At 40.6% G+C, this 25,758-nt stretch overlaps 2 protein-coding genes across 6 annotated transcripts in view; one reads left to right on the forward strand and one right to left on the reverse strand.

The window, feature by feature from the left end:
* LOC114664587 (gastrula zinc finger protein XlCGF57.1-like) overlaps nucleotides 1-1,322 on the reverse strand; it is a 536,731-nt gene extending 535,409 nt beyond the window's left edge. For all 5 annotated transcript variants that reach the window (XR_007934537.1, XR_007934536.1, XM_051925255.1 and 2 more), the window contains exon 1: nucleotides 1,199-1,322. The gene's annotated coding sequence lies outside the window, so the exon portion shown is untranslated. The remainder of the gene's footprint in view (nucleotides 1-1,198) is intronic.
* A 13,818-nt stretch (nucleotides 1,323-15,140) lies between these two features.
* On the forward strand, nucleotides 15,141-22,865 carry LOC127527741 (E3 ubiquitin/ISG15 ligase TRIM25-like). Its single transcript, XM_051927461.1, has 4 exons — nucleotides 15,141-15,459; nucleotides 18,235-18,816; nucleotides 22,011-22,106; nucleotides 22,521-22,865. Exons 2-4 carry the CDS (start codon nucleotides 18,238-18,240, stop codon nucleotides 22,527-22,529), a joined length of 684 nt encoding a protein of 227 aa, XP_051783421.1. The 5' UTR covers nucleotides 15,141-15,459; nucleotides 18,235-18,237; the 3' UTR covers nucleotides 22,530-22,865.
* The last annotated feature ends 2,893 nt before the right edge of the window (nucleotides 22,866-25,758 follow it).

The raw sequence follows: 25,758 nt of genomic DNA on the forward strand, positions 1-25,758 counted from the left end.
AAATAAAGGAGGGATGCAGCAGAAACGATTAACAGCAGCACTAGCTATTTATCCAAGGTGACTTGCAAGAACTGAGATAAAATTGGCTGCACTTCTTTAGTTTTTGCAAATGGAGCACAGGCAGGTGAAGTGACTTGCTCAGGGCCATACGGTGTCAGTAGTGAAATTTGAACTGACAACTGCAGGATTTGAAGTTTAAAGCCTTAACCACTACACCATACTGCCTGCCAATATATTAAAATTAGCCTTTGGCAAAAACCCTACAAGCGTTGTAGACAGTAAAGCACGGTACTTGATAATAATAATAATAATAAAAACTTTGACTGATTCAATTTAAATTTGGTGAGGCTAAAGAAAAACAAACTACAAATACTGTGTACAGAAAAGTACTTGGCGAGTTACATGGTACTTGTGATACATCCAATTAACCAATGGCTCTAAATTCATTGTAAGCCGGGTAACACAGCTAGTAATGCTACAAGTTGCTAGAAAAGGAATTACCAGAGAAACGCAGGCTTCAGTATAAAGGGGTAGGGTAACACATATTTCATCTTCTGTAAGCTTCCACGGATATGCTGATTTTAGTGAGTCAAAATGTATATACGAGGCACAGTATATGACAGTTAAGCGGTTTTCCATATGAATCTCAAATTGGTCATCAGCTGCTCCAAACGTCTCACCGTCTGTTTTACTCACTACACTAGTCAGTTTGAATTGTCCTTTGTACATCTGCCTACTTTAGCACTATTTCCACTGGATTTAAATACGTTAACATTTTTATAATGTAGCGGTTTTGCTCATATTCAAAACAATAAAGTTTCCCTCGAATTTTTCGGTACCTTACAGGTAACTTGTTATCCCTTACTACTCATCGATGCGGAAGAAAAAAATCCCACGGCTGTTCCATTGGGTCGCGATGCAAACCCCTAAACAATATTAGTAGCTCATATAAAAAGATTAAGTCATGCGGTTTTACCAACGATTCCTCACCACCGATGGCGCCACGTGCGTCTCCTCGTGGGCTCTCCGTCGAGTCTCGGACAGATGCAGTATGACGAAATCACGACGAGTAAACGGTCAACACGTTCAGTGCCAGTCTGTTTATTTGACAGCGATAAACTCAAACGCGACTGTGGTTTTCACTTTAATCCACCTCGTCTCACACCTATTCTTTTGTATAACAAGAACAAGTACGTACCTTCTCTCTTCTTCCCTTCACCTGTACTTCTTTGGGTTTACTTTGGAAGTTAAAGAAACCAAAAACCTAGTCCGTACCTCGACCTCAACGTTTGCGAAGGGTACAACTGTGATACACAACTACAATTCAGCAGCTTTGCTGGACAGCCAATCACATTACGTCGTATGTCACGTGATTTGAAGCTCCGCTCCGCTGGTTAGCCATTCAGAGTGCTTCTTTATGTCACGTGGGTTAGACCGAGGAACGCCCAACAGAGTGAAGGTGCAGACTTCAATCATAGACATAGACATATATAGATTGACGCCGCATTCACTGTGTTGCCCAGACAACACGAAACGTCAGTGCGTCCGCTATATTGCGAGTGGCAAAAGCGCCATTTAAACTAATACAGGTAGACGTGGAAACCGGGTTTTCTGATGAAAAACAATAACGTTTAAAACAGTATCGTTTACATACAACAGATTTTGGCGAATCGTTTAAATGCAAGTATTTATATCCATTTATACGCTATTAATGGCAATTATTAAATAATAATAATAATAATTATTATTATTATTATTATTATTATTATTATTATTGGCGGCACGGTGGCGCAGTGGGTAGCGCTGCTGCCTCGCAGTTAGGAGGCCTGGGTTCGCTTCCTGGGTCATCCCTGCGTGGAGTTTACATGTTCTCCCCGTGTATGCGTGGGTTTCCTCCCACAGTCCAAAGACATGCAGGTTAGGTGGATTGGCGATTCTAAATTGGCCCTAGTGTGTGCTTGGTGTTTGTGTGTGTCCTGCAGTGGGTTGGCACCCTGCCCAGGATTGGTTCCTGCCTTGTGCCCTGTGTTGCCTGAGATTGGCTCCAGCAGACCTCCATGACCCTGTATTCGGATTCAGCGGGTTGGAAGATGGATGGATAATAATAATAATTATTATTATTATTATTAAATAATTCCTCCCATATAAGTAACATTTCTCGGACTGCCTTCTTCCATCTCCGAAACATTTCTAGACTTTGTCCTGTTCTTATGCAGCACAGTACTGAAGTATTGGTTAATGCCCTAGTCATCTCATGTATAGATTACTGTAATGCTATTCTATCTGGCATCCCACAAAAACTTATCCATTGCTTACAACTTCTTCAAAATTCTGCTGCCAGGATAATAACCTGCTGTTCTAAATCCACCGAACATATTACACCTATTCTCTCTCAACTTCACTGGCTCCCTGTTAACTACAGAATACAATACAAAATACTGCTCTTAACATTTAAAGCTGTCCACGACCTTACTCCCCCCTACCTCACTGATCTTCTACAGACTTACACTCCCTCTCACTCACTCAGATCATCATCTTCAGCTCTACTTTCTGTACCACACATCAAACTCTATTCTATGGGAGCTCGAGCGTCTCTCATAGTGCTCCTCAACTGTGGAATTCTCTTCCCTCTCATATACGTCAGCTCGATTCAATAACACATTTTAAAACTGTCCTCAAAACTTATCACTTCAAACTGGCAGACCATTTGTGAATTTTGCACTGTTACTGCCAGTTATCTTTGTTTGTCTTTCTTTTAACAGTGAAATCATACACTCAATGACAAAAATAAACAATTTGGCTTAATAATTTCTGAAAACATTTCACTCATTCCTCTCTCGATCTCTCTCTCTATCTCTCTCTCACACACACACGCACACACACACAATGTGGTTACTTAAATATATACAGGATAGAATCTAAAATTCATGAAACAGAACTGTCTTACATAGCTTTTTCCATGTGTTCCCACTCTGTAATTTGAGAGTATTCAGTCTGGCAATATGGTGCAGCCTTAGTTTGTGGAAGACAGACACAACTAAAGACATGAGCATAAAATGATGGTTGTCAATTTCAAACTGTGTTTCCTCAATGTGCTCCTTGAGAAAAAACACATCATCTGAACCAATCTCAGCCCGAAAAAACTGACTGATCAAAGATACACTGACAGCTTGTCCTAATGTCGACTGTCCGATAACACGCTCAGCTACTTTGACCACCTTGACTGTGCCCTCAGAAGGAATCATCAAACCTCCTTTGTTTTTTTAATGTGAGCAAGTGGTAGCTTTGATCATATGATGCCGGTACAGCATCTGTTACCAAACTAGCACGGCACACATCACAGGACAGCTTTCTCAAAATCCCGTCTAAGGGCTACCTCCCACTGCCTCCTGAGGTGGATTTCTTTGGGAAACTTTCAAAGTTTGAGAAATGTTAACAGCTAACAACAATCTACATAGTTAGTGACTAAATACGTTTAGCCAAAACGTTGTTTAGAGACTCACTTGAGCACATAAATGCATAGCTTTGCTAGCTTAGCCTGGTGTAGCTAAAATTAAGATTATAAAATGGGATTTTCTAATGGCCAAATATAACCAAACCAATTGTTCAGCTTTACCTATGAAATGTAATCCCTTTGATCTGGTTTGGAGCGTACAGCGGTTTGTACAATCCCAAGCAGCACATGCGTAAGACATCTTTATCCATTACTTCACTCCACAGCAGTGCCACTCGCAATATGGTGGCGACGTTGACATACAATGCTGCTGGTCATGAGGCGTCTAGCAATTCTATGTCTATGACTGCAATACCTCTAACGTTAGACACGGAAAGCCCTCCATATCACGGAACGCCCAGTGTCAGTCATGGAATGCCCTTGATAGCGCGCTCCATGTAATGACGTGATTATCGTAATGCCCTTTCCCAGCGTCACTTGCATCATGCCCTCTGCGAGACAGTATTGACACGCTCGTTGCACAGTACTGTATACTGCAGTTGTACAAATTACAACCGTTTCTATTTGGACAAACAAAAATGACTTCCAGTCTCATACTTACGCTATCCAACCATTCTAAGCACTTTGCCGATATAAAGTAGTTTTTTTTTTTTTACTATTTTGAATGGTTGTTCATTACGTTTTCTCCTGAACCGTTACATTATAGTAAAAGTAACAAATCTTATTACCATTTAGTGTTTCAAACAGAAAGTACCTTATGAAACTCATACCTAGAGATTTTCAATCTATAAATTGTATTTCATATTCCCACTAGCAAATTATAATCATGTGAAACTTGATTAATTAATTAATTTTTGAAAGGTTTGCAAAAACAGCGCTACATATAAAATTGGTTTTAAAATTGACTGGGAAATTATTAATTTGATCCATCAACATTTTCATTAATAAAAGCTGTATGTATGAAACACTGTATGTCATCAACTGTATGGTATGTGACAGCCAAGAAATTTTACATTTTTGAATAACTTTTGAGTTTGAGACAATCGTGATTGTTCTTAAACCTTTTTCATGCAACACTTAAGTAGATCGCAAAAACCTAACTTAGATCGGCATAAAAACAAACTGTCTTTTGAGTCATCGTCTCTTTTATTTTTGATAAATATCAAATACTATTACTACTACTAATAATAGTAAATAATTTCAGTTGCAGTGGGCATTCAGCAGGGAATCATCCCGAGGTGATCTCATCATTAAACGTACAGTTTTTATTGTCTTGTGCATACAGTAGAAGTATTTTGTTATTTACATGTCTCTTCAGAACAGTGATAATATAATAAAACACAAAAAATATAAATAGAATACAATGTACAGTATAGATATATATTCAGTTATATTTCAAATATTTATACATAGTCTTTTTCTTACCATGTTTGTTATTAGGATTGGCTCTTCAGTTACTCCACAACTAAAACAGTTTCCCTGAAGCCATACTGAGGGCCACTGGTTCTTTACTATTTGCCAGAAGGGAGGAGTAAGAAAAACAGCTGTGCAGAATGGCTGAGTGTGTAATAATCATAGCAGAATGTCTTTTAGATACCCTGGACAGAAGGCAGCTGGGTGCCAGTAATATTTTGTGGCTTTCACCACCCTCTGCAGTGACCCAAGCATGTGTGTCCTTCCAGGATGTGATGCAGCCAGTGAAGATGGACTCCAAACAGCACCTGTGAGAAATCTCAGGAAGGCATTGGTGAACTTGGTGAGGAAGACATATTTAGAATTAAGGTGCTTCAGTGTTTCCAAATAATAAAGTATGGTGCTAATAGAACTATAGGAAACATGTCACTCATGTATTAATAAATAAGGAGATATTAAGCTAACTGAACAAATGTAATCTAATACAGACACTAAGCTGTAAGAGTGTTTTTCTGTATGACAAATGTACTAAACTAACTTTTAAGGTAGCTTTTAATATTGTATAACCAATTGTTATGTGTGATGATCATTATGTGCAAAATGTAAGCTATAATAAGATTCTTAAATTGTAACTGCCACATAGCCGTTGAAGTATTATAACCCTGATGGTGCAGAAAGAATGAGGAAGTGAGTATTGTCTAAATCTGCTTAGGTTGCACTCATCCTGTGACAGCTGGGAGATTGCTGCAGTTGCTCTTGTGTGTGTTGACGCTCACAAGGGCGATTGCTTAAGACTGTGAATGTGCTAATAACTCTTTTAACTGTTAGAAACACTGTGTGTGCTCCTGTATGTTCAAATCCAGGGTGTGACCACAAGCTATAACGATCTGCTTGACCTCAAATTGAACTGCCATACTTCCTTTTTTTTTAGTAAACAGACTACTATAAAACTGAGCTAACTCCCATCCTTGGACGGGCTATTTGATCTAACTGTCAGTGACACAAGCTGACAGGGGCTGCAAGCCTCCTCTCAGCAAGAATAAAGAAATTGCTTTCTGTTATTGATTTGTGTCTGCCTGCTGTTTACTTCGAACCTTCATCCACATTGGCAATAAACAAAATGTGCCGTTCCCTCCTCAATTAATCAATGATTGTTACTGCACAAATTTAAACAAGCTAACCTTTTCCACAGCACTGCACAAAAACAAACCACAGCATAATCCGTCCTCTGAAGTCTATAACCTGCTCCTTAATTTTTGGATATTAAAGGTCAGATTGTCCTGGGACCGCTGAGTCAAGCAGATAGACCTCTTGTCTGCAAGCCATTTAATCATTGGTGGTGATTGGGCCTATGATGGTGATGTCATTAGTATTTTTAATGATGGAGCTGGTATGGTGTCTGGACACACAGTATAATACTGGAGGATTAGAACACTGCCCCATAGTGTTCCTGGGTTGAGGGTGAGCATAGAGGATATGATGCTAGCAATCTGCAAAGCTGAGGTCTCCTCTCTATGAAGTCCAAAATCTAGTTCTGTTGACACAACAGTGTTGAATGCTAAGCTATTGTCTATAAACATACCTCTGTAAGAGCATTTTTTACATTATCCAGATGTGCCAAGATGACATGGAGTATAAGACTTAACTGCTGTACCAGTAGGCATCATGGAGATGGTGGAATGGAGCAAAGTTATGTACTAAGTTCAAAGTTAGTAGGAAGTCTGAGTGAGTGTAGTTAGTTCTAAAATGACATACAACACACAGACTGTTATGGACATGAAAAGGATGAATAAACAGATAAGCACATTTTAAACATTACAAAAGATGTAAATTATGAAACACACTGTGATATATGGCCAGCCAGTCATCCCGGCCAATACCCCCAGGCCACCAGATGGAGCCCTCCCTGCAGCATGGAGGTGCCCCGAATGCCAGCAGGGAATTATGGACAATGGAGTTTTTATCCACAGCCCTGTTGGATACCAAAGGGGCCGCTAGAAGGTGCTGCAGGGAGGAACAACGATTGTTTTCCCTACGACCCGGAAGTGCGTCCTAGTCACATGGACAGAAGAAATGACGTGCTTCCGGGTTGAAGAAAAAGGAGTTTTTATCTGACCCGGAAGTGTTAACAGTCACATGGACATAGAGAGAAACACTTCCGGGTGAAGGACTATAAAAAGGACTGTGGGAGATCCCAGGGTTGAGCTGAGTCGGGAGAAAGGGTGGCAACGTGTCTGGGAGTAGAGGATTGGTTATTGATTGTATTGTATTGTTTATGAGTATTGTGGAGTGGAGGGTGCTTTGTGCACATTATTATAATAAAAAGTCAAATTATTGGACTTTTATCTGGTGTCTGGCGTCTGATCAGAGGGTTTGAGGGAGCGATAGCACCCCCTATCTGTCACAACACATATATTCCCTCTCTCTCATATATGTATGTATATATATATACAGTATATATATAATATATATATATATATATATATATATATATATATATATATATATATATATATATATATATATATACATACACACCCCTACACATAGCTATATATATAATTCACTAAGCCGCCAACAAGTAGCCACCCATGGAAAGCACGCACCGCCGACAAGTAGCCACCCATGGAAAGCACGCAAGACAGCCACGCCCACCAACTCTAAGACCATTGGATACGACGACAACTCACAGAGCCATGCCCACCAACTCGGACGCGACGCCTCGGAAAACACGCCGTCATTTATGTTCATTTGAGCTACAGTCCACATGTACCTGTTGTCGTTGTTCCCCACGAACGAGGAATTCCCAGTAAGTGCAGGTCATACGCTCGCACTGATTACGTCCCTGCCCTTTGTACACCCCCCCCCCCTCGCTACTATCATGGTCGGGTGACACAAAACAAGGCGTCAATCCAGCTGTGAGCCGTGTTGACTGTTCATTTGCCTTCCATTGCCACCGCTTCAAATGTATTTCATGGAAACAACACTTCTTTCAATGTTATACAGATTCCTGCATCAGGTAACTGCACGCGCGCTACATACTCATAGTGATACTCAAGTTCTCCATGATGGACAAGTCCTCTCTTTCATTCCATAAATGGTTTGAAGTATTTCCTGTCTTAGTTCTTTTTGATTACTTTGCTCACTCTTGGTTTAATCCAATGCCCCAGTGGTTCTCAATTTGACCTGAGAGTAAAAGGATGTATTAAGTTATGGCATTAAAAAAGCCATCATGCCGTAATTTTCAATTTGTTGTTATATAGTTGAGCATACGTATGAAACGTTTCCTCTCCACATCGATGTGTTGGGCTTGAGACAAAATGTAAGACCTCCAAGATAGCAGTAGACATTAATCTGTAGTAAAGTTAATATACTTGGACAGATCCATCACATTCTGTAGGATTTTTGTTTCATCTTCCCTTTCCATAACATGAGTCTTAGGGTCTCTTATTTTAAATATTCTAGCCAGCAGGTACAAATTCATTAGACTGTTGTGGGGGTCCGGTGTATTTTATCCTGTTCTACAGTTTAAGGTATTTTTGGACTGTATGAGACATCATCCTCCAGTAAACTCTTTCTGTATTGTAAAGCCTCTTTCTCATTGAAGGACAACTCATCTGAATAGACAAAAGTTCATTTGTGCCAGAGGACATCTTTTAGATGTCCAGATTCATCCATCCATCCATTATCCAACCCGCTATATCCTAACTACAGGGTCTGCTGGAACCAATCCCATCCAACATAGGGCGCAAGGCAGGAAACAAACCCCGGGCAGGGTGCCAGCCCACCACAGGGCAGATGCCCAGATTCATTTCTGCAATTGTTTTCTTAGGGTCTCAACCCTCGCTACTCACATATTGTTTATCTCCACTGGAAACAGCAGCATTTGAGTTTGTCCATCAGGTTGTACTCTTCTTAAAGTTTTCAGTTAAACAACAGATTCTTGCTCTCTATTTGGACAAGTGGATCATAAAACTTTCCAATTCTATTTAAGTTGGAATTATCCAATATTATAATTGGGACAAGTACTGTTAAGGACCAATTTAACCTTTGGGCTGTTTTAAAGAGAACTCTTGGGAAAAAATACATTTTATTACTGTTAATCAATGCCGGTATTCTGTCTTTCTGTTTGTTTACTATCTGGTTCTAAATCATTTATGTAAATTGTTTATGAGGAGAATGAATGTCCTGTTTCTGAAGTGTTTTTGATAACGTCAGTTTAAGATGAGCATTGAAAAGTAAGTTTTGATTGTAATTGTAATTGTTTGAAGGACATTTTCACTGCTCCCATAAAGAAGTTACAGATTGTGTATCTGGAAGGACCACCGGCTCACGTGGGTCACTTTGATATGGTCTTATTAACATTTGTGTTTGACACTCTACTTGCAATTCTTGTTCTATTATTTTTCAACAAAATCTCAATATAACCGTCCCCTTCTTCAAAAAGGTAACCCTTCTTTGGAGTACAAGTCAGAATTCTATCTTTTCTTGTCTCAACATTTGTACCATTTCTATTATATATGAAGAATTCCAGTTCATCTTGTTGCTCTCGACCAAATCCTATATTTAATACTTGCTCTTGTTATATGCAGATGATATGGTCTTATATATATCAGACCCAGAAAACACTGTCCCTGCTGTTTTAACAGCACTAACAGAATTTCAAAAGATATCTGGTCTTAGAATTAATCTGAATAAAAATATACTCTTTCCAGTGAATTCACAAGCATATAATATAAGATTGGACACCCTACCTTTTACCATAGCAGATCAGTTTAAATACTTAGGGGTAAATATCACAAGTAAACATAAAGCTCTTTATCAACAAAATTTTGCCTTCTGTATGGAAAAAATTAAGTAAGACTTGCATAGATGGTCAACCCTTCATCTCACTCTAGCCGGAAGAATTAACATTGTTAAGATGAATATCCTAACTAAACTTCTCTTTTTATTTCAAAACATTCCAATATATATCAATAAATCATTTTTTAAACAGTTAGATTCAATAATAACCTCATTCATTTAGAACTCAAAACACTCACGTATCCAAAGAGCGACCCTACAAAGACCTCAGGCAGAAGGTGGCATGGCTTTACCTAATTTTCAGTTTTATTACTGGGCAGCAAACATACAAGCCATAAAAACCTGGACACAAATAAATGAACATAAACAGGCCTGGTCCGTAATAGAAGTAAAATCCTGTAGTACTTCTTTATATTCCCTGCTCTGCTCTCCAATAAATGCAAGTCATCGCAAATATACTAATAACCCAATTGTGCTTTACTCACTCAGAATATGGAACCAAATTAGAAAGCATTTTAAGATGGAAAATCTTTTATCTGTGGCACCTCTGCAAGAGAACCACCTTTTTCAACCTTCGCAAGTATATCCAGTTTTTAATACCTGGAAAAGTTTTGGGATTAAAATGCTCAGAGATCTTTATATAGACAACATATTTACATCTTTTGAACAATTATGTTCAAAATTTAACCTCCCAGCTACACATTTCTTTCACTATCTTCAAATTAGAAATTATGTTAAACAGAAATTGCCCGATTTCCCCCACCTCACACCCTCCACAAGGCTGGAAAAAATACTGCTCAATTTTGAGGAATTAAACACCATTTCCGCATTATATAAAATCTTATTAGAGTCCCTACCTTTCAAAGATCCAAGAGGACATTGGGAAGATCTCTTAATCAATATATCAGAAAAGGAGTGGAAGGTAGCAAAGCAGAGAATTCACTCAAGCTCCATATGCGCAAAGCATAGAATTATTCAACTCAAAATTATATATCAAGCTCATCTGTCTCGCTTAAAACTGTCCAAAATGTTTCCAGGGCAAGATCCTACCTTGCAACGCTGCAACCAAGCTCCTGCCTTTCTGGGTCACATGTTCTGGGCCTGCACCCAACTAACATCATTTTGGACAAAAATTTTTAAGTGCCTTTCAGACAGCCTTGGGGTCACAATCCCTCCTAACCCATTAACAGCTGTGTTTGGTGTTCTTCCAGACGGACTTGAAGTGGAAAAGGACAAGCAAACGGTGATTGCATTCACTACACTCTTGCCACGCAGACTTATTCTGTTAAATTGGAAGAATCTTAACTCTCCTCTGATAAGTCAGTGGGAAACCGATGTTTTATATTATTTGAAATTGGAAAAAATCAAATTCTCAGTTAGAGGATCTGTACAAAATTTTTTCAAAACCTAGCAGGATTTAATCAATATTATTTTAAAATAAGAGAAATAACTATTACCACATTTAATTCCCTTCTCCATCTCTTATTTACATATATATTTATTTCTCCTTTTCTTTTGTTTATTGTTGCCTTATTAATAAGCCCAAAGCAATTCTCCTTCGTCTAAGCTCTCCTTCTCAGGGGTGGGGTTTGATTTGTCTTCAGTTTTGTTGGGTTATAAATTGATCTATTTGTATGGAATGATTACAATAAAAATTAATAAAAATTTTAAAAAAAATACTTGCTCTTGTTCTTTCTTCTATTATGTAGGAGAACCTGTTTAATTCTTGTCTCTGTTCTTGTGGTTATACGTGTATATTAGGGAATTACCAAAAAAAAAGTATCAGATGAGCTGAAGAAACATATTCTGTTTTGGGTGGGCTGGACTTTGCTCCCTCAGCACCTCTACATGGAGGTGTCAAATAGTCTCCCAGTGCCGCCTGCATCTACATGTAGAGAGGCCATCAATCTCCCAGTGCATTATGCTGTACAGTGTGACAATTCCTGTAAAGACCTACGAGCAGCTGTGTCAGCCACACAACACGGGCTTGGTTTGGTTTGATGTTGGTCATTTGTAATCCATCATGGATTGGCCTGTCCCCTTCTAATCAATATATGTTATAATCAGGGATATATATTCCAACGGTACAGGGAGATTCACTCAAAAGAGGCCCTGAATATTCTGTAATAACTCTCGCTAGGACAAAGCAATCTGAACGAAACAATGTGTAATGTGCTCCTCAGTATATGGAGCTTCAAACAAGCCAGGATGCCCCTGTGTCGGAGCGATGAGGTAGGTGCCGGACAGTCATCACGATGTTTAACCGCCATTTGCAACTTCTAGGTGCCCGTACCTCTTCAATCAGTCTCACTCGACTTCTTATCAGGATGGTAGTGTACAGTATTGAGCAGTGTGTCTTCATGGTGTGAACCTATTGGGTCACAAATTCGTTTAAGCGATGTCAGAATCAACTGGATGATCATGAGTTAACGGAAGGTTACTTCAAGCAAGATGGAGCAACGTGTCACACATCGGCAAGAAGCATGGCAGAAATGGAGCCCTTTTTCGGCAACAGGGTCATTTTAAAGGGGCTAACACCACCAGATGTCTTCCTTTGGGGTCTGCTCAAAGGAAAAGTCTGTTGGAACAACTGTGGAAGATTTGAAGGAAAACATACAACATGATTTTGCTGCTATTCCCCCCACCGAGACGCTTGCTGATAAGTTCAGGAACATGGAGCGCCATGTCAATGTGTGTCTGACAGAAAGCGGAAGCCACTTCCAGCATCGCACATCATGCAATCAATTACACACACGTCAAGTTACAGAGCTGATTTTTTTTTGGTTCAGATTGCTTCATCCTAACGGGAGTTACAACATAATATTTGGGGCATCTTTTGAGTTGAGAAAGAATAATTTGAATTAAGCCAATCGAACAAAATGTAACCCAATACAGATGCTAAGCTGTAAAAGTGTATTCTTGTAAGAGAAATGTACTAAACTAACTTTTAAGGTAGCTTTTGATATTGTATAATCAATTATTATGTGTGATAATCATTATGTGCAAAATATAAGTTATAATAAGAATGTGCTATGCATTAACTGACAGTATAACATTAATCCTTTTATAAGCTGAAATAAGATTCTTAAATTGTAACTGCCACATAGCCATTGAAGTGTTGTAACCCTGATGGTGCAGAAGAATAGGGAAGTACATGTTTTGCAAAGTCCTGTCTCTGTAAGCTACTTGCAAATTCTGCGTGACCTCAAAATAAACTGCCATGCTTCCTCTTTTTATTCTCATCAACAAGCTTGAGTATAAAAAAGGAAAGACTTCTTGCTTTAGCAGGCTGCCTGTAACAAACTGAGTTGTAAGGGGCTGCAGCCTCTCTGCCACCAAGAATAAAGAAATTGCTTTTTACTTTATATTGGTGTCTGTTTCCTGTCGTTCCCAACTTTCAGCAACCACAGAGTGAATCTCCCTTTAGCTTACAAGTGACAAATATGTTAATCCTATCTCTATTCAATTGAAACTCTACTTTCATAACTGTGCAATATTCCTGTTATTACAACTTAAGTCTCGATCTCCTGTTGTACTTATTCTTCTTAAAGGGAAACTTCAGCAAAAAAAAAAATAAAATAAAGGTAATTTATGTATTTGTGTATCAGTTCCTCAACCCTCATATTATATAATGCTGGCTGTCAAAGTGTTTTATTCTAATCCCTTTACATAAAATGTTAAATTGAAAGACATCACTCATAGCAAATTCAGTGTTCTGGAATGGGGCCAAACAATAGCAAACCATGCGAATGTGACTATAAAAGAACAATAAATAAAATTATACATGATTCAATATTGAAATATTACATATTCAATCATATTGTTCAAAATGTGAGAAAAACTAGTACTTTAAAAAAATATTATTCAGTAAAATAGTTGTGCCATAGAAAGTACGGAGCAGCGGTGGTCCATGGGACTTTGAATGCTGACACACACCCATCACTCACTGCTCAGGGGAGCCGTTAGCCTTCAAATTGGGGTCTCATGGGATCACACTGCTCCAGATTTGTTTGTGGCACAATTCTCATGAAGATTTGATTTACTAATATTGTTACAAAAACAAAAGTTATGGGATGTACTGAGAATATGCACCATTTAAACTATGCACGGAGATCAGTGGCGCAGTAGGTAGCGCTGCTGCCTCACAGTTAGGAGACCTGGGTCCTCCCTGCGTGGAGTTTGCATGTTCTCCCCTTGTCTGCGTGGGTTTCCTCTGGGTGCTCTGGTTTCCTCCCACAGTTCAAAGACATGCAGGTTAGGTGTATTGGCGATCCTAAATTGTCCCTAGTGTGTGCTTGGTGTGGGTGGGTGTGTGGGCTGGTGCCCTGCCTGGGGATTTGTTCCTGCCTTGCACCCTGTGTTGGCTGGGATTGGCTCCAGCAGACCCCCGTGACCCTGTGTTAGGATATAGCGGGTCGGACAATGACTGACTGACTGACTAAACTACACACTGTGTAAAATTGGACAGATTTTAAATGGTCATTTTGATATGGTGCTGTTGTTGAACCTCGGCCCCCATTCATGAACACTGAACTGGCTGTGGGTTGCATGATTCAATTTCAAATTTTATGAAAATGGATCAGAATAACACACTTTGACATCCACCATTATGTAATATGTGGACTGAGCAACTGAAACACAAATGATGTTTTGCTGGAGTTCCCATCAGCAGTACAGCTTTATCCTTTTTTAGCTGTTCACATAAACGTATGCTGCTGCTGAAGAATGTGAATTTCCCATTGGGATTAATAAAGTATCTATCTATCTATCTATCTATCTAAACAGTTGGTAAATGGGATGTAGCTTGTTAAGAAACACCTGCAGGTAGGCCCAAGCCTCAATATGCCACCCTCAATGCCTCATCCCTTATCCAGTTAAAACAGATGGTGTCAGTTTTTGCCTTTAAAAGGTTTGATTCAGTAACCATGTTATAGCAATTGTAAATGCAGCATTAATAAATTCTGAAATCTCAAATGCAGTGTACGACTTTTATCATGGTGTTCACATTGAATGAAGTGGTAGAGTAGCACTAAGAAATGTGAGATGATCTCATAAAGTTAACTAATTGAGGGACAGCAAATGAAGTACAGCATGGGCCTCAGTACAAATATTGAGACTATCTTGGCATTCGTTTTATTAGGTTGACTGTGTTACAGTAAATAGCCACTGCATCTGGAAAGGGAATATTGGGGTCTGGGAGTGAATTCAGTTAATCTGCTGTGAGCTTTCCTGGTAGTTGGACCTCAGGAACCTCGAGACCCTCCTCACCACGTCCAGATGGTTCATCCCAGTCAACTCCATAATGTTCAACCACCTGCTGTTTGAATTACATGGAGCACACCTACATATTGTTATTTAAACATGGATATCATAAAATAGTGTGATTTTAGCATGAGATGTAATATATATCGAGATATAATTATATATTATATAATATTTAATTTAAATTTTCATTTCCATTTTAGCAGAAAATACCTCCCATAATAAGGCAGCCCCTGTGACAGAAGTGGTGATGTCTGCCACTGTAACCCTGCAGCTCATCTCATTACATAGGAGTGAAGCCTCTGGAAAGTCCAACTCTGTTACAAGTTGTGCTTGGACACATAAACACAAAGAGACCCCCAGGCACTTGATGACTAAAGCCTTTAATGACACTCGGCACATTCTGGCCTGCTCATTGTTGTTGTTGGGCTCTCCTGCTGAACTTCTCATGTCCAACTTCTCTGATTAAGAGGACCTGAAGACCGTCTGTGGTGAAGAGGAACAGCCAAGAAATAAAGCGAGAGCTGGTGAGCCCACCAAACAAGTCTTTAATGACAGAAGACCCCAATCTGTCTCAGGGCCTATGCTGGGAACTGAGTGGTGGGTCAGCAGTCTGCTTTGTATTTTATGAGCTGCATGTCGCTTTGTTTCACAATTGGACACACAGTTTTGTTAATTAGTGAACAGATCTGAGGATGGCATGGCCTTCTTAACAGCGGCCATTTCTCTCTTTTGTATTTAGGTCCTGAAGTTTCAGTTTTTATCCTGCAGTCTTGTGAAAGTCAGAGCAGTGAGGAGTTTGTACGCATGAGTTTGTGATTATTTATTTGATCATCGTGATGAGTGTCTTTGACACTTCATGACCCTTGCTGGTGTGACCGTGTGTGTGTGTGTGTGTCACACAAGTGCTGGCCTACTTTCATTTGTCTTTTCCCTTTTCTCTTTTGTTCTGTGCTCTTGTTGTTTTCCACTCTTTTTTCTCTGTTTCACTCACTCTTTTATTTTTCATATCCTAATTCACTTTCCTCTGTTCCTAAGACACCACATTTTGCTGTAAATAGGAGAAGAAAGATGAGAATGGGAGTGAGGCCATAAGGCATGATTGGTAAAAATTAGAAAAAAAAAATACATAAAACAAGAAAAAAATAAATACTGAGAGAAGAAAAGACTATGAAATAAACAAAACGTTTAGGGGGAATTATGAATCTCCTGAGCCACTAAGGGCAGCACGGTGGCTGCCTCACAGTTAGGAGACCTGGGTTCGCTTCCCAGGTCCTCCCTGCGTGGAGTTTGCATGTTCTCCCTGTGTCTGCGTGGGTTACTCCTGGTGCTCCGGTTTCCTCCCACAGTCCAAAGACATGCAGGTTACGTGTATTGGAGGTCCTAAATTGTCCCTAATGTGTGTTTGGTGTGTGTGTGTGCCCTGCGGTGGGCTGGTGCCCTGCCAGGGGTTTGTTTCCTGCCTTGCACCCTGTGTTGGCTGGGATTGGCTCCAGCAGACCTCAGTGACCCTGTAGTTAGAATATAGCGGGTTAGATAATTGCTGGATGGATGGATGAGCCACTAAGCCATTCCTGGTTGTAGAAGAGAAGCTGGTGGGCATTGACCCCCCAAACTGTATCTGTAGATGTATGACCTCTAAATATGGATATGGACACTGAAGCAGTGGCTGGGAAATCAGGTAATGATGGTGGAGTCCCCAGGTCCACGTCAAGGGCAGGAGTGGGGTAAGCAGTGTGGAGTGAAGAATATTCACACGTGGCAGATTTTACATGTCTGATGCCTTCATAACAGTTGCTAGTCGGGTTTAGAAGTTTATTAGCCGGCTTTCCAAGTGTTACCCACTAGAGAATGTTTAAGGCTGTAAAGGTAGAAAGAAATTCCTCACTTTATTACCCTTAACACTGCTTATTAGAACAAAACTGTTCTTAATATCTTAATTAAGGAAAGAATTAAATATTGTGAGGTTTCTGAACTATTTTGGACCCCCTATTTTGCTGCAGAGATGGCTGTCCTTCTGGAAGGTTCTCCTCTCTCCACAGAGGACCTCTGGAGCTCTGACAGAGTGACCATCGGGTTCTTGGTTACCTCCCTGACTAAAGCCCTTCTCCCCCGATCACTCAGTTTAGATGGCCGGCCAGCTTTAGGAAGAGTCCTGGTGGTTTCGAACTTCTTCCATGTACGGATGATGGAGGCCACTGTGCTCATTGGGACCTTCAAAGCAGCAGAAATTTTTCTGTAACCTTCCCCAGATTTGTGCCTCGAGACAATCCTGTCTCGGAGGTCTACAGACAATTCCTTTGACTTCATGCTTGGTTTGTGCTCTGACATGAACTGTCAACTGTGGGACCTTATATAGACAGGTGTGTGCCTTTACAAATCATGTCCAGTCAACTGAATTTACCACAGGTGGACTCCAATTAAGCTACAGAAACATCTCAAGGATGATCAGGGGAAACAGGATGCACCTGAGCTCAATTTTGAGCTTCATGGCAAAGGCTGTGAATACTTATGTACATGTGCTTTCTCAATTTTTTTATTTTTAATAAATTTGCAAAAACCTTAAGTAAACTTTTTTCACATTGTCATTATGGGGTGTTGTGTGTAGAATTCTGAGGAAAAAATTGAATTTAATCCATTTTGGAATAAAGCTGTAACATAACAAAATGTGAAAAAAGTGATGCGCTGTGAATACTCTCCGGATGCACTGTAAATAATCCAAATACATAATCCACAATAAAGAGCAGTGCTTGTGGACAATAAAACACTGATACATAAATTCAAAAGCCCAGTCTAAATTCATGCAGATATCAGCTTCTGCTCCATTTCTTCCAGCACAGCACATCTTTCTCCAACTGTCTACCCAGTTCACCCCATTGGGCCTTCTCAGCTGGCAGAGACCCTCTCTGCTCAGCTCTCTGCCCAGGCTCCTTTTATCCATTGACCAATGACCTGGAAAATGTCAATGGAGAACAGCTGAGCTGACCATAAGGAGCAATCAGGTCACCTGACCACTGACACCAGCAGCAATGCCACCTCAATGTGAAGCTGACACACACACACACACACACACACAATTACAGACCCCTCACACCACAAACAGCTTCTGTCTGAGTCTGCCGAGGACTACCTGGTGCTGGTCACAATACACGTCTCATAAAACTGAGTTACATTACCAGACCCCCCCAGCTCTGTTCCTAACTTTTGTCTCCACAGATGTCCTCTCTTGTCTGCTCTCAGATTTCACTTTAAATCTCTTCGTTTCTCTGACTGATTCTCTCCGTTTGCCTGTCCTCTGACAGACGATGGCCGAAGCCCAGCTGTTTGGATTACAGGATGAGATCACCTGCTTGATGTGTCTGGACACCCTGAGTGACCCCGTCTCGATCCTCTGTGGTCACAGTTTCTGTCTGAAGTGCCTCACTGACTACTGGGATCAGAGCCAAGAGTGCAGCTGTCCTCAGTGCAGAAGGATCTTCACCACGAGGCCTGAACTTCACAGAAACACTGTGCTGAATGAAATCATAAGAAAAATAAAACAGCCGAGACTCAGTCCTCATCCATCTCAAAGTTGTGCCAGCCCTGGAGATGTGGAGTGTGACACCTGTACTGAGAAGAAGTTCCGAGCAGTGAAGTCCTGTCTGACCTGCATGATCTCTTTCTGTCAGACTCACCTACAGCCCCACTTTGAAATAGCAGCCTGGAAGGACCACAAGCTGACTGATCCAGTTAGAAATCTGAAGGAGGAGATCTGTGCAGAACATGTCAAGAGTCTGGAGATATTCTGTAAAACTGATGAGACCTGCATCTGTGTGATGTGTGTGGTGAATGGACACAGTGGGCATAAAACGGTGGAGCTGGAGACAGAAAGAAAGGAAAAACAGGTGAGTGGGGTTTAGTGTTTACTGAAAACAAAGGAAATAACAAGAGTTAAGAAATTTCTAAAAGTAGTTTGATTAGAGACATCCAGGTGTCCATTTGAGGAGTTTAAATGTTCTTGTCTATGATGGTAGAGAGCTGGAGTCTATCCTGGTGAGACAGGGCACAAGACATGACGTGTCTGATGGCGGCGTTCATCATTAAAGTTTTTACCCAGGAACACTTTGGAAAGTCAGAGTTGAGAGAAATGTGTGCATGATGTACAGTTCAGAGCTTTACGTATAACTCTGAATATGGTGGACTCCTGATAGATAGATAGAGAGAATAGCACTATATAACTAACAGATGTGAGATAGATAGATAGATAGATAGATAGATAGATAGATAGATAGATAGATAGATAGATAGATAGATAGATAGATAGATAGATAGATGTGAAAGGCACTATATAATAGATAGATAGATGGATAGATGGATAGATAGATGTGAAAGGCACTAGATAGATAGATAGATAGATAGATAGATAGATAGATAGATAGATAGATAGATAGATAGATAGATAGATGTGAAAGGCACTATATAATAGATAGATAGATAGATAGATAGATAGATAGATAGATAGATAGATAGATAGATAGATAGATAGATAGATAGATAGATAGATAGATAGATAGATAGATAGATAGACACTATATAATAAATGGTAAATAGGTAGCACTTCATAAGTTCTAATGGGAAATTTAGCATTTAGACAAACTCAAAAAAAAAATTGAAATCCAACAAAAGAGAAATAAGCCACAGAAACAGACACAAGAATTACAAAAAATGGCTAATGATGAGAGAGCAGATCCAGTAAGGCACTATAAATGTTTATCACTGCTGGTAGGTTGGTTGGCTTGGTTGGTATAAAGGAGCCTCTTGACACCCTTCAGCTGATGTGACACAGTTCAGCATTGTTCAAAATGACACTCAGTTTTATCTTCATTCTCTCCACCTCTACTTGCTCCAGGGGCTCCAGAGTGTGCCCCATATCTAAGTCTGCCTCCTTAATCAGTTTGTTGATTCGGTGGGCCTCTCTTGAAGTGATGTTACCACTTAGCATACCAGACTGGCCATCACAGAGTTACAGAACATATGAAGGATGTCACTTCTATCATTAAAGGAACACAATATACTAAGGAAGGAGAAGTCTGTTCTGCATTTTCTTCTATAATTCTTCTGTGTTCCGAGACCAGTCCAACCTGTCATCGATGTAAACCCCCAAGTACTTGTAGGAGTGGACCACCTCTACATCCACTCCTTGAATAGTGATGGTCATAGAGGCACGTAGTTGGTGATAATCAATCACCAGTTGCTTGGCTTTGCTGATGTTAAGGTGCAGACAATACTCTTTGCACCAAGAAACAAGTTCTCCCCCTGACTCCTCTCCTCTGTCTCATCCCCTTTATCAGCACACCCTGTCAGTGCAGAATCATCTGAGAATTTCTGCAAGTGACATGCTGTTTTATTTATAATCAAAGTTGTACATAGTGAAGATCAAAGCAGACAGGACTGTTCCTTGTGGTGTTCCAGTGTTGCCCACACAACTCAGTCCTTTAGTCTCACAAACTGTGGTCTGCTCAACAGATAGTCCATCATCCAGGACACCATAGGTTCATCCACCTGGATGGTACTGAAGGCAATGAAGAAATCAAAACACATACCTGTAATCCTCCTGCCTGGTGAAGATAAGCCTTGTAAAGCAGATTGATAATTGCATCATCGACTCCAATCTTTGTCCATTAGACAGACTTCTGTGTGGGTTCAGGTGGTCTCCCACATTCATATAGTCCAGGACCTGCCATTGAAAAAGGTTTGATGATGTGAAATGTAAGTGCCAATGGTCTGTAGTCAGTAGATGCAGAGAGTTTGCCCAGTGATGCTTTCTGAAGTCTTATGGACAAACCAAACAGGTCTAAGAGTTCGTCTTTGTGTCTCATTGTGGGTTGTGTACTGCTATGTTGAATTTCCAGTTATTTATACACTTCAGTACTCCAGCTACTTATTAAGTGTAATATTTGGTTGAATATTTTGGATTTGGGGTTTTGTTTGGTATATAGCCCTGTGGTCAGTATGTTTTTCTTTGTTATTTTTACTATGTAACTCTATTTTTGATATTGTAGTATTGACTCGGTAGCTCCATTGTCTTATTTATTTGATAAATACTTTTGATTCGTCATGTTTGTTTGGAGTTTTCTTCTTGCACTGTATGTTCCTCTTCTACTCTCCTGCTCATTTGCTATTTTAAATATGAGCTTCATGTTAAATGAAACCTGGATCCACCAAAACTGATCAGCAGCCTATCCACGTGTACAAGATGGACATCCACCTTTGAATCAAGAGAACAACACACCATATCTGTCGCTGGAGCACACCTGTGTGTCAATGTAAGCTGTTGTAGCACCACTGACACATGGGGTCCACTGCTGTAGAATGGCATTTTTGATTTATGATATTACCTACTGCTGCACTGAGCTCTCCTCCACATCTGTAGCACGCTCTCGTATCACTCCTTCATGAGCAGTTTGTATACCACTGACTGATTATCATTATCAGGCGGAGTGGTGGCTCTGAGGCTAGGGATCTGCACTGGAAATTGGATGGTTGCCGGTTCGAATCCTGTAAATTCCAAAAGGAACTCAGCTCTGTTGGGCCCTTGAGCAAGGCCCTTAACCTGCAATTGCTGAGCACTTTGAGTAGTGAGAAAAGCACTATATAAATGCAAAGAAGAATTTGATTTGAACCCTTGGTTATAGCCCCATGGCTCGTCTTGCAGGCCCTGCTCATCTTTACTGATGGTTTCAGTCGCCTGTGCATTCCTCAGTGTTTTCACAGCTGTCACTTTGGCCATAGCTAGTAATCAAGGCTTAATGTGGTCCTCTCTCACAACCTAAAGCAGTCCACCATGGAGTAATTTGTTTCCTCATCTTCATAACTGAAATTTGAGTTAACTTTCTGTTGTTTTCTTATTTTTTGAATTAAGTTTTAAAAGGTGTTCATTTTTCTCTTTTCTTCAGTCATAACATGTTCTTCTTTTTTATATTTTCACTGGTTGCTCATTTGATTTTCTGTCAGGTTTATCTGAGGTCTTCAGTCAGTAAGTGAAATTGAAAGTGAATTCTGATAAGACCCCCATGTGTCCTCTTGTGTGTCCAAACAGAAACAGCTGGAGGCGACACTGAGTGAAATCAGGAGGAGAATTAAGGAGAAAGAGAAGACACTGAAGGAGATGAGGAGGGCGATGGAGCAGATGAAGGTGAGTAGAATTAAGGAGACACTTCATATCAAAGAGAGGAGAAATAAATTAAAAATAGAAGAGCCGGCAGAGCTTCACTAGTAATGACATGTAGGGACAGGAAAATGCATTTGGACAGAAGATGTTTTATTGTGCCTTTCTTAGCATGTCACTGTCCACCATGTTTTATTTGTGGTTCAGACAGTATGACCCAGATGTCCTTTGCATTTTCAGTCACACTTTTATTTTCATCCTCTAACATCAACTCAATCTGCAGGTTGGCACTGATGTTCTATATTTGCTCAGTGGGCACAATGTTCCTTTCTGGACTTTTCTTGTTCATTTTCGAGTCCCAACTTTGTTTTACTCCTTATCTTTAGGTGTTCCACTGGTTGAGTGAGTGCAGTTTTGATAGTTGTGATTGCTTTTCTTTAGACATCGTGAGGCTTCTGAGCTCTTTTGAGACCCTCTCCAATGGAGCTGCACACCGAAACGTAACTGACACATCTGTCAAGGGCTGCTTGTCCGACGCTGAGGCAACCGCAGGTTCACAACGCCACCCAAGCAATTATAAGTTCACAGCCTCCCCACTTAATGAATCTGTCGCCTGATGGGTGATGCAGGGAACATTATAACCTGGCCCCATCCCTGCTTGTTTGCTGTATCCCTGTGTAAGGAAGTGGTAGCTCCTGTTTGAATAAATTACCTTGCTGTTCTTGTTTGTATTGGAATAAAGCTAGTTTTCTTGAAACCCTTAGACTAGGCCTCTTCTTTACGGTGCAAGACAGTGGCTCACGTGTCATATAGTACCAGAAATGGGGTACACCAATGGATCCCCAAGAGGCACACGATATCCTACTACCAACGGAGTAAGATGAGGCTCCTGCTGGCCCTCCTGCCTTTGCTCGTCCCAGGAGTGTGCTGGTGAAGATGGCTCCCACAGATGACCCTGAAAGTTACCTACTATATTTTGCTTCAAACGCATGGCAACACTGATGCGCTGGGACAGGGGAAGCTGGGCAACTATCTTGGCCCAGTTTTTGACCAGAGAGGCAATACAGGTTATGTGAGATTTACCTTCTGAAAGGTTTAATGATTATGACTTTGTGAAGCAACAGATCCTCCTCCTGATATCCATGAACCCCGTGGCCAAGGGATGCCAGTTTTATCTGTGGCTTATTGACCTGGACTGCCCTATATGGACACAGATCCAGAATTAGGTTTACCTGACTCAAAGCTGGTTCTGCAGAGACAGGTTCGAATGCATTGCGGAGAAGCTCACTATTGACACAATCCTGTCAGTGATAAATGAGGACATTTGTGATGAGTTGCTCCATAATGACGTCCATTTGCTACTTGTCCTGACACGCAGACTGGAGGGCACCTAAGCCACCTGGATGCAGAGTGGCTACCCAAATTTGGCACCAACTTTGACACAACCAGATACCACCAGTGGAAGAAGACATCATAGGAACTCTACAGTGGGGTCCAAGCACAGGTGCTTTGACTGTAATCAACCAGGACATCTAGCTTGGGAGTGCCGACTCCCACCTGCAAAACTATGGACATCGGTCTGGCCCAGGTATGTGGCTCGTATGTTTCCCCCAAATTGTTAGAGAAAGACAAGTTTAAGGTCTGTATTAAGTTGGCCAGATGTGAAATACCACCACTGCAGGCCTCCGGTAGCAACTTCTGTGTAGTCCATTGAGACTTGATCCGGCAAACCTCTTTAAAGACCACGGACCTGGTGAATATCTGCTGTGTCCATGGGAACGTTACAACTGTATAAGACTATCTTACTCCCTCTGACATTTTAAAGGGAAAAACTTTAAGGTTCAGACTGCCATTTAAGAGACTTTACCCTGGCCTTTTTTAATAGGGAAGAGGAATGTCCTCTTCCCACAGATCTTGACCACCTGAAGAGCACCTCCCTCTGTAATGGATACTGAGGGGCTCATGGCTGACAACATCAATTAAGGAGCTGGGTTGAAATTGAACCTTATGTTGTCCAGTGAGAAAAAATTGGGAAAAATACAACACGTCACTCAACACTCCAATTAAGACACTGATGAACTGAGCTGATGTGACAGTCGAGGAACAACACACGAGTGTGGACGAAAAAGGCACACTGAAAAGCAGGCAGATAATATTTCTCAATTCTCATTTTTATTCATTCGGAGTCACAGTAAGTAGAGATTCAAAAGAGCATAACTTATTGCCGCAAAGCTCAATTGAACCCTGATCAAAAGCCAGGAGGGGTTTTTTATACTTCAGCATCTCATGATTAATAAGACAGAAAGAACATCCTTATCAAAACAGTAAAGTTAAACAATATGTCTGTTGAGCTAAGCATTATCTGTGTTCTCAAAGCTAAGCACAGGAGAGACGCCTTTGCATAAACTACATGTACTTTCTGCAGCCTTGTGACCTTGTCCCTGAAACATTCACTCTGAGAAAGGGAAAACAAGAAACAGCTTAGATTTTATTCATGTGGACACTATTTCTCCTGAACCCTGGAATAACATATTTTTGTTAGTTCATAAGCCAAAGCGTCTCTCACTGGCAAGTTAGAAAAATAGTTATTATAAAAATTCTAATTTACTAAACACACAAAATACATGGTGCTGAGGAGAACATTCTTCTTCTACATTCCCCCCTTTTTGAACCAACAAAAATATGGGTGACATAGGAATAATGCGGGAAAGAGTAGGAGAAGGGGAAAGGAGTGGAAGAAAAGGAGGAAGAAATTTGAAGCATGCATTCTTCGTGTAACATATAAGCCTTGGCCACGGAGGCAGTGAAATACTGGGACACAATATATCTAATTAGGGGGACTACACAGCAGGCTACAAGCAACAGAATGATAAAAGCAACGGCCAGTGAAATAAAAACTGACCTGAGCCATCAGCCCCAGGGGCTAGAAATGCCAGAAGTGGTAGCTAATTCATTTGAAAGGGCAGTTAAACCTGGCAAAGCACGGGTGATTGATCCATCGGGAGCCATATTATTAGGGATGTAAGTGCAGCATGCATCACCAAACATAGTACATACACCCCCCTTTTCGGCGAGAAGCATGAAGGGGGAACTATAATTACTAGAGAAGCAGGTATAATTGCCTTCATGAGACTGGAACATCGGGGGAGTCATATGAGGAGTGGGGGGAAAGAGGAAAGAAAGTGAAATGCAGTTATTAGAAAGAGGGAAAGGGATGGTAACCAAATGTGGCCTGGCCATAGCACAGGCGTAGCAATCGGATTGATTTACTTGCTTAGCCGAATATAATACTCACTGCAACCAACGGTTCTGATCGCCATAGCCAGTTTCAATTGAAAAAGTGGATGAAAGGGTGGAAATATTCATAATCTTAAAAGGAGAAAAGTCTGAACCAGAAGTTGGGGAGACGGGTGTGTGTGCAGGAGAATGAGAGGTGTTAGTAACAGGATTGTCAATCTTAATTAGAAATTTCCCTAAAGGATCTGTTCCAGATGCATATGCCCCTAATATATAGGTTCCTGAGTCATGTAAAGAGGAGTTCATCAAAGTGATGAGCAAGGGGTTACAATGGTTGTCAACACATTCATGAGAAGCATGTCCTTTTATGAAGCACTGCTCGTCTCGAACCACCCTTACTTAAAAGTAGAGGACGACATGCATCAAGACTCTTTGCAGTGTT

The sequence above is a fragment of the Erpetoichthys calabaricus genome, chromosome 1 (assembly GCF_900747795.2).
Source record: "Erpetoichthys calabaricus chromosome 1, fErpCal1.3, whole genome shotgun sequence".
Lineage (NCBI taxonomy): Eukaryota > Metazoa > Chordata > Cladistia > Polypteriformes > Polypteridae > Erpetoichthys > Erpetoichthys calabaricus.